General features: G+C 44.5%; 1 protein-coding gene across 4 annotated transcripts in view; it reads left to right on the forward strand.

Annotated features, from left to right (window-relative positions):
• The window catches only part of map4k5 (mitogen-activated protein kinase kinase kinase kinase 5), a 44,238-nt gene extending 35,138 nt beyond the window's left edge, over positions 1-9,100 (forward strand). For all 4 annotated transcript variants that reach the window (XM_069661363.1, XM_069661364.1, XM_069661366.1 and 1 more), the window contains 7 exons: positions 621-724; positions 1,528-1,705; positions 1,943-2,011; positions 2,107-2,199; positions 2,344-2,414; positions 4,735-4,790; positions 8,129-9,100. In XM_069661363.1, the coding sequence (XP_069517464.1) occupies positions 621-724; positions 1,528-1,705; positions 1,943-2,011; positions 2,107-2,199; positions 2,344-2,414; positions 4,735-4,790; positions 8,129-8,216 (659 nt within the window). In that variant the 3' untranslated portion in view covers positions 8,217-9,100. The remainder of the gene's footprint in view (positions 1-620; positions 725-1,527; positions 1,706-1,942; positions 2,012-2,106; positions 2,200-2,343; positions 2,415-4,734; positions 4,791-8,128) is intronic.
• The last annotated feature ends 830 nt before the right edge of the window (positions 9,101-9,930 follow it).

Consider the following 9,930-nt stretch of genomic DNA (forward strand, 5'->3'; position numbering starts at 1 on the left):
GTGGGATCACTCACGTGGGGGAGGGGCTACGCGGTCACTCCAAATACTCAGCCAATCGTGGCTCAGGTCTGACCTTTGAATGGCAAAACGGCTTGTTTGTTTCAGGAGGAAGGAGAGACTCCGAAAAATAATTAAATTAAAATATGCATACAACTTAAAACTGAATGAGCAATAGATAAAATAAAGACCTAACCACCGTAACATCTTCACTGGCCTCCATGCTGCTTACCAAAGAGTATAATGTAAGTTCTTTGTGTGTACTGTTGTTTACTAACCCTGTTTCGGGCGCGTTTGTGACGTCAGGCGTATACTCCACTGGCAATGGGAAAAGAGACAGTTGGCATTCATTAGCGGGTCTTCCCGGGTCTGAAAAACCTGCGTCAACGCGCTCATTTTGGTGGGAAAGGGGTATTACATGCACTTGCACAAAAATCCTTCATCCTTGGGAAAGTTTTATGTTTGTATCAAACACATTTTCCCTGAAAGTAATCACTGTGTAATCATTTACATGAGGGATGAATGCATCTGATTTTTTATTACTGTGAGTGTTCCCTGCCCAGTTTTATGTACTGCTGATATAAACTGCTAATAGCTAAGTAAAAGTCTTTTCTCTGTCACAGTGAGAAACCCATATACGGGCCACAAGTACCTGTGTGGAGCTCTGCAGTCTGGGATCGTCCTGTTGCAGTGGTATGAGCCCATGCAGAGGTTTATGCTCATCAAGGTCAGTTGGCTTTTTCTCTTTTCAAGTCCTCTGCTATTTTTCCTAGAAGTTAGAGGTTTAAATTACTAACACACGTGCAAAGTCTTATGGTAAGATAGAAGAACCTTAGAAGATCATTTTTCTCAGGGCCCAATTAAATCCTGAGTCCATAAAGAATGTAGGTCCTTCTTATCTTTGTACTGACGTTATTAAGGCGTGTGGAAAAAAACAGGTTGATGGCTGTTTGTTTTGGGATCATAGCGCTGTAGTGAGCCAGATTTCAGCCCACGTGTGACTTGCTAGATTCAGTGAAATTGGCACTCAGCGGGGACAGATGGACAGCCGCTCCACGGCTGAAACAGAACGCCGATCAGAGAAATCCTGGTACTGATCCTAGCTAACAGCTCATCAAAGTGGAGGGGCGAATATCCACACTTTTGGTCTAAACACATCTTAAGACAAGTCTCAATACTGAGACAAAGTCAAGTCTTTTGTCAGTGTTGGCCAGGTGAGTCCTTGTACTTGTACTGACTTGTGCCCAGTCCCCAACCTCTGCCAGTAAGACAACGTTTTTTACTTAAAGGTTTTACTGTAGAGTTTTATCATTTCACTTTATAACTTCGCTCTGCAGGGGAAGAAGGATCAGTGTAACCTGAAGCTCTTAAAGTCAAGTTGTTGAAGTTTCTGGGGACTTTTTAGAAGTATAACCGAACTAAACTGATGCAGCTACTTGCAGCTTTATACGACAGAACAAAACATAAACATTAAACATATGAAGAAGCATTGACACTAACCCCTGTATTCACATTCTCTTCCCGCCGCAGCACTTTGACTTCCCCCTCCCCAGCCCGCTGAAGGTGTTTGAGATGCTGGTGGTCCCCGAGCAGGAGTACCCTCTGGTGTGCGTGGCCATCAGCCAGGGCACAGAGCCGGGCCAGGTGGTCCGCTTCGAGACCATCAACCTCAACTCCTGCTCCTCCTGGTTCACAGAGATGGGGACAAGTAAGTCAAACATACTCAGATGTAGAGACGAATACGACGGAATCAGTAGAGAGGCATGTTTTGTGGAGTTGTGGTGGAGTGAAGTGGACTGTGTGGAAGGCTGATAAATAGATAAATTACAAATAATTATAAGCTAACTAATACAGAGAGCCGGTTTTATATCGAAGATGTAACTTTGTAATAAGCTCTACGTGATGGGAGAACAGGATTGTGACAGTGGGACTTTTCCGTCCACAGGTACTCAGCAGGTGGATGCAATCCACGTCACCCAGCTGGAGAGAGACACAGTGCTGGTGTGTTTGGACCGTAAGTTTGATTTCTCTTCTCAGACAGATTCTGCACAGTCCTGATGAAAGTAAACATGTTCATCCTCCGCCTTCTTTTATGACTGTTCTCCTCAGAAAATTTGAAGATCGTTAATCTTCAGGGCCGACTGAAGTCCAACAAGAAGCTGGCGTCTGAGCTCAGCTTTGACTTCGGCATCGGATCGGTTGGTAAGTTTTCAGACAGCTCAGAATTAGAGGTACATAAATTCCCTTCCCATAAAAGGATATATTTAACTTAAAGCCCAACATGAGAAGCTGGCAGGTGTACAAAGGAAGCTGAGTGTTTACACATTTACCTTTCTCCTCTGACAGTGTGCCTTCAGGACAGCGTCCTGGCCTTCTGGAAGCACGGCATGCAGGGAAAGAGCTTCAAGTCTAATGAGGTAAAATATCCCAGCTTCAGACCGCTGCAACACGAGACCAGACATTTGTTTCCAGATGTTGTAAAGCAATCCTGATAAAATTGATGTAAAAAGAAAAACTATGATAGATTGAGCCTTCATCCTTTTTGCAGCATAAAGCCTTCATCCTTCCTGTTTACATGTCATCACTGTGTTTGTTGCTTTAGGATGTCCTCATGGTACATTACTTCTGATCTGGCTGCTGGAGATCATTTTTTGATTAATCCAGTTTAAAATGATCTAAAACAAAAACCTTCATATGTAGAGCATAACTGAAGATTGACCAGATTTAAGACGTGTGATTATCATTTAAAGATACTTAAAGTGGAAGTAAGCAACATGAACATTCCAATGGAAAAACGTTCCGCCTCTCTGTATCACTCCGCGACACCAAACATGCATGCACATTTTGCAATTGGTGTGAAAAATGTAAATGCAAAACTTTCAAATCCTAATGAGGTTATCATCATAGTTACGATTCTTGGTGTGGAACACCTTTTTACCTTTTTAGCTGTTAGCGTGAGAGCTACCGTTACCTGCCAAGAAGGAACAGGGCTCGCTCTTCAGCCTCGTACACTCCCACTCATCTGATCCCTCTTTTTATTTAGGGCTCTCTTTGAAGCTTTTTTCTCCTCCAAGCTCTTCCTTCTTTTTGCTTCTTTAGCAGGATATGCCGTTGTCGGCAAAGGAGGAACCGGAAATTTACCGCAAGTTGCCGTAGCTCCTGACTGACACAACCTCTGTGAGCGCGCAGCTTGCACAAGTCGCGTGGAGGTCGGAATGCTTTGGTTTATACAGAGTCGCTGTGATTGGCTAGTTACATGGAAGCTAACCCTAATTGGTTGTTTGATTCAGACGGGACGAACATTTTAACAAACTAAATACAAAGGGGCGGGCGCTCACAGTCACGGATCAGCAATCGACATCATTTCAATTTAATGTTGTTCGGGAAATGCAATGATCAAAATGTGTTGTTATTATTATTATTATTCTTCTTTTGAAATAATGTTGCCTACTGTAGCTTTAAACACATGACATCACAACAAACCAGAATAATAGTTTCCTTTGGACCACAGAGTAGAGTGTCTGAATGCACTGCAGCTTTGAAAACAGGACTGATGGTTGAACATGTGAACAAACACCTCTGGCTCCGGCCAACAAAGACCCTGAGTGCTGGCGGTTTACATGCGTGGCTTCATGCTGTAGGTGATCCCAGCCGATTAGACGTCAGGTGGAGCCAGACAAAGTGTCTTTATGTCAGGCCAAGGTAATGAATTTGTCCCCCTTTCACAGAGGGATTCCATGTGAACCTGATCACGAGTCTGCTCAGCAGAAGAATAAAAGTTCAAGAGATCGCAGGGAGGTGAAGCATTCTGCTTTTATGAAAAGTGATATGGCGATAGGGGCCACCCTTTTCAAAGCCCGCCGTGTCAGACGCGGCCCCGCAGCGCTCAGCTGAAACAGGTCTGTTTGCAGAGTCTGTGCCCGGCCCAGCTTGACCAATCTCCCATAGCAAGGATTTTTGAAATGTCAGCGGCCATGCAAAATTTATGCCCAATCATAAACGAAACTCGTCACACAACAGGGAGCAGCACTAAATAATTCAGCTTTTGTCTCGTTATGATTCCCCTCAAAGCGAAGGCATTCAAGGGGGGCCGGCCTGTTGATCCGTGCTCGCTTCAGTGGGTGCTTCTCTGAACACCGGAGACCTTGTTCATGTTCAGACTTAAACAGATCAGATCTCTCCCGGGGCCAAGGACTTACACCTAGCAGGTGTCACACGAAGACTGTCTCGCATCTGTCGACAAGTTTTCATGACATGTCAACACGTGAGAGAGAGTCATGAGGGGCCCTTGTCTTTTACACTGCGACGTGTCAGGCTACATCTTGTGAGTAGGAGAAGCTGCAGGATTGTACACAGAGTCCTTAGAAACAGCGCTCCCTTACCTGCAGAAACACAGACATCGTGTTGTTTAAGGCACAATGGGTGATCCAAATGTAAACAAACTCACTGCACAGGGCAGGAGCCGTGTGTTTCAATAGACTCACTAAACAACAGCTGAATTATAGAAATAATAAAGTTTTAAAGGTTTGTCGTATTTTACTGTAAATAAGACTTCACAGGATAAACATCACGCAATATTAAAGAACTTAAAACTAGCAGTCGAGTCCATGAACTCATTAGGAAATGATAAGGAACATTTTTCTCAGACTTCTCTTGTTTCAGGGGCCCCTCGGCACCATCAGTGCTTCAGATGCAAAGAAAATAAGCTTGAATCTGTTCTGTGTTCTTCATTTCCAGGTGACGCAGGAGATTTGTGACCCGAGCAGAGTCTTCCGCCTCCTCGGATCTGACAGGTTGGTATAGAGATGTTTCCGTCTGAACCTTATGAAAGCACAGTCTCACTGTCTCTACCTCCTCACCTGTTCTGTCGTCTAATGTGTGAGCCCAGTGACCTACATAACAGCCTCCGAGTCCTCCCTCAGGTCTCTGTGTTTTTCTTCTACCTGGAAACGACCTTCTCACATGCTGTGTTTGTGAGCCCACAGCACTCACCTCCTGCTGCTCGGGGTCGATCCCTCTCTGCACTCCTCTCACTGTGTCTGCCTCCCCTGCAGCTGGCCATGTTCCCCCCCCCCCTTTTCATCTTGAATCCAGCTCATCCTCTTCATCTACGAAAACATTCCTGTGAACCCTGCTGTCCCTGAACGCACCTCTGACATTCTCCCTGAATGCCCTCCCCCTCTCTGTCTCGGTTCATGCTCCTTGCTTCAGTCCCTCCACTCAGTTTTAGATGCTCTCTAACCTCACCTCAACAGTGAAACATGTCACTGCTTTAGCCCCTTTGCAACACGACAAAGACGGGCTGCTAAGATTCTTATTTATTTGTTTAACATACATCAATAACTTCTTTGTTATGCACTATGGAAATGCCCGTCATAAATGTGCCATTTTTAAAAGGCAGGAAACACTTTGTTATCATGTTCATACGTACGGGATAATGTATGATGAGCAGGTTATCGCACAATCTCACCCTGAAGGGGTTCCTCCACGATAACAGCCTGCTCGCTCTACATTATCCCGCATATTACATTATACACGGATATTTACTAGAATATTGATTTGGAAATTATGCTATTCATTTAAAAATAATTATATTTCTGTTTCAAAATAGTCTGTTACACTCAGAGCGAGAGCTGCGTCCATCGCAACGGTAAACTCTAAGCTAGCTGTTTTTACTCCCATTAAATGGAAACATTTCCTCTGAGGGTGAAGTCAGACACGGTGAACAGGCCGCAGGAATCAGAGCAGCACCTGATCGAGGTTTGCTGTCTCGTCTCTGTCAGAGTCTGTTCACATGTTCTTTTCCATTCACCGTCTTTAAACACGGCCGTCTCCCACACTGTGTTCTGTTCAATGTTTACTTCCTGTGCCGTCTTCAGTTTCATCTCTCTGTCGCAGCTTTTAGTTTTTGCATCGTTTAACCTTTATTGCTTTCTCTCTGCTTTCGGAGGATTGATATGATTACAGTTAGCCCTCCGGCTGTCGGGGTCACATTCTGCGATAACAAACTGCTCACTATACATAATCCCTTACGTGTGAAATACTTCCACTGAAATAACAAATAACATCCTGAGCCTTGCAGCTCTTATCTAAAACTGCTCGGGCTGTACCGACTCAGAATTGTTTCAGTCAAATCAGATTTTTCTGATCCATATGACCAAATCTGTCAGTCCAGAGTGAAACCAAACTTCTCAGTCTAACGTTTCATCTGAAGACCCACGTCTATCAGAGTTCTGTCAGACATTTAAACATTTCCAGCTGCCCTACTTTGTTTGCACTTAACCGGGGCTCCCAAAGCCCCTCTGAAGGGCGTCAGAGAGACACAGCTTTTAACTCAAAACTGGTTTGGTGGTTGGTTCTGGAGAGAAGACATCTGCAGTCAGCTCCTGGTAACAACTCTGAAGGTCATCATCAGACTCTACAGTTTACAGCCTGTCCTGCTGCTGTGTTCAGTGGCTGCCCCATAAAAGTCGACAATGCAATTCAGTTGTAAAAAAAAACCCAGTCAACTCACACTCTGTCGTTCCCATGCACGCACTTTTCTTTGTTTAGTTGCGTCTTTTAATATTAATATTAAAAAAGATGATGTGTTCAGATCGTTTTTCCAACCAACAGCCTAAAACCCAAAAAGTATAAATATTCTAAAACGGAGAAAAACGGCAAACTGGACCCACATAACAATTTAACAAACACGCACACACACACACACACACACCAGCAGTTCCTCCTGATGAACCACCCTGCTCGTGGAACCAGAGCGAGGCTTCTCTCTGCCCACAGCCCCCCCATGTTTTATTCACCGGTGCCCGGGCACTGCCAGCCTGGTTTGAGTGTCTCTCCGTGCCTCTGTAATTCCATCTGATGGAAGGGACAGTTTGGACTGTAGCGTCCTGCTCAGCTGTCACCGCCATCTGAAGATTCACCCGCCGCCGTCCTGATCTGACTGCGACAGCCGATCAGGGCGCTTAATGAGCCGTTTAGCATCATTTCTCAGCGCGCTGGTGATGCTTTGAGCTTTGTCACTGCTGTTAAATCAGCAGCATATCTTTCTCTACTGACTAAGCTGAACATTGTTGGCGCCAGAAGTCATCACCCTAACCACTGTATTTTCCACCATTTGGCAGCGTCCGTCTCCTGTGTTCTGTAAGGTAAAATTGACGTTTTTGTCAATGGAGTCTGGTGACTTGAAGAAAGTCCTCTTTAACAGAAGGTGTCTCTCTGTAGGGATTCTTTCTGTAATGTTGTCAGACACTTAGAAAAACAATCTGAGCCTGTCGATGACAAAGAAAGCAGTTTTGTTGGACACTATGTTTAGCAGCTGCCAGCTGAAGCAATCTACCGGAGCAGTTCCAAAACTTTTAGTACCTTTTAGTCCTTTAGACTCCAAAATAAATCAAATCAGGGCCTAGGTGTAAAATATAGAAAATAACATAAAGACTTTTACAAATATAATATAAATCATCACTTCTGGGCCTCTATACATGTGTGTTGGTGAGTGTGTGTGCGGACCCTTGTGAGACCCTTCCCTCTGCATCTATTCTGTTGTTTTGCTTTGTACGGGACGTTTTCAGGAGGACGTTGTGGCTCCCTGAGCCAATCACAGCGTACAGGTCATAGGTGAGTGTGGGAGTGGTTCAAATTAGCAACTGGGCCCCATTCAGACCGGCGAACATGACGAAAGAGCGATGCAGAGTTGGCCTTCTTTCCCTCTCCTTTCCCCCTTCTTACCCGGCTAGCGCAAAGGTAACCATGATGCTGTCGGTGTTAGCTCGGCGGGGTGGGCGTGTTCTCGCAGGAGAGAGAGAGAGAGAGCTTCTGGTGACGAAGAGCCCAGCAGGAGGGGCCCAGTTTGAATGTGTTGTTGGAAAAATCCTACTTATTATAGCTTTAACTAATAACCTTTGGAGGTGCTGACAGGTGGATTTTGTCACCTTTGTACAGAATAAGGCTAGCAGTTTCCCTCTGTTTCCAGTCTTTATGCTAAGCTAAGCTAATCGGTTTGTTGCTTCAGTGCAAGATTTTCCCCAAACAGACACAAACAGTTTCAATCTTCTGATCCAAAACTCAGCGTGAAATAAAATGTCAGTATTTTGTTTGATGTTCTAACTTTGGGTTTCTGTCTCCTCTGCAGGGTGGTGGTCTTGGAGAGCCGACCCACCGACAACCCGACGGCCCTGAGCAACCTCTACATTTTAGCCGGTCATGAGAACAGTTACTGAGCCTCCCTCTTTGAGAAGTGGACACCATGCTTCAGTGTTTGGGAGAAACTTCCAGACTGGTTACGAGGGAAAAGTCTGGATTAAAAACAGGTTTCGTTACTGATCCGGGATCCACAGGTCAGTGAGAACAGGAGCGTCTTCAGTCTGGATTCATGAGCAGCCTTACACCAGCAACACGTTCACTGTAGTGAGCAGGAGGTGAAGAAACAGCAAAAGCTCCGTTGAACTTTGTTACTTAGCATTTTCCTCACTTTTCTGTACTGTGAGTTACAAACAAGTTATTAGAGGTATTATTGTCAAAAGTGCCATTAAAAAAATCGCAAGAATTTGTGATTGTATTAGCAAACGATGGGAGATTTCTTGTGTCTGTAACGCTCATAATCTCTGCCAGCGGCTAAAAGGCTCGACAGGAGATTTGTAGTAAACTAATAGATCAGCTTAAACAGAAACCCTCGAGCATTGTGGGTAATTTAAGCAATATTTATTAACCTCATGTTAGGGTATGTTTGATTTACAGACGGTGTTAACAGACTGTCAGAGGATTAACTACCTAGTGAAAGATCCCGAGCAGCTTTGGGTTTATTGTTACTGCTATTGTAATGAAGTCGCATCTCTCTCTCCCGCTCGCTCGCTCGCCCACTCGCTCTGCTGCATTCATAGAAGTGGGATATAATGTAAATGTCTTTTCTTTACCTTCCTCTTTTATAGACTCTTTTACTTCTCATTATTTGCACCATGTAAGCACTTTTGTACATTTTTTTATTTAAAAATAAAACGACAAAATGAGGGACAAATGCTAGGTCTTCTTCTGTTAACATCTTTGCATTCCCTTCGCAAAATGTTTTAATGTATGCTGTTTTTGTAATAAAAAAAGCTGTTAACAAGATCACTTGAATGCACTGTTTTTCTGCGGTGCGATTGTCGCTCCTCGCGGATGACGAGTCTCTGATGGGAGGACGAGTGACAATTAGTTTCCCTGTTTAGTCTGCCATTCCTCTGACTTCACCATCCTGCATTAATTGGTCTCAGAGCGACACGACAACATCAGACACGCACGCTTGTGTTGATGCTTTATTTCAAACTAAAGGTGACTCCAGGTGTGAGCGGATTCAGGTCTTTTAAGGACAGGAGTGCAAGCTAATTCCCTGCCTGTGTTGTTTACCTGATGGCGGAGGCTGGAGTTTACCTGCCTCTTTAATTTAAAACCCCTCCGACACTCGGTCTGTCAGGTGTGATAATCTACACAATCCCTCCCAGGAGTCTCCTCCTCCTCCTGCTCTCGCTCCTGCTCTTTGTTTCTCTATGGAGGTGAAGGTGGAGTCAGCTGTTCCTCTTGGAAACAGGGATGTTACAGGTGGAAATGTGTCAAGTTACTCTGAGAGAGTGTACTGGAACGCCCCTTCAAAATAAAAGCAAGAAACATCACTGCCTAGTGGAGGCATCGGCTGATTGATAAAAAAAATAAGTGTTTAAAATGTTTCTTTGCAGTTTGTCATATCGGCAGAAACATCACGAGGACTCCTCAAACAGGTAGAAAGATCATTTGAAACTCTTTGTGACTTTCTGATTGGTTTGTAAAAACTTTCCTCGAGCTTGCAGGAACATGCAGTCCGGCTCAGCAGGAGAAACGCTGCTCTGCACACCCCGAAAGTAAGCACAGAGTTGGGTCCTTTATTTCCCTGAAAAACATGAATCTTTCTTATGATATTTTGAC

Source organism: Semicossyphus pulcher, unplaced genomic scaffold, assembly GCF_022749685.1.
Source record: "Semicossyphus pulcher isolate SPU_LCO1_2020_fin unplaced genomic scaffold, fSemPul1.0.p SCAF_14, whole genome shotgun sequence".
NCBI lineage: Eukaryota > Metazoa > Chordata > Actinopteri > Labriformes > Labridae > Semicossyphus > Semicossyphus pulcher.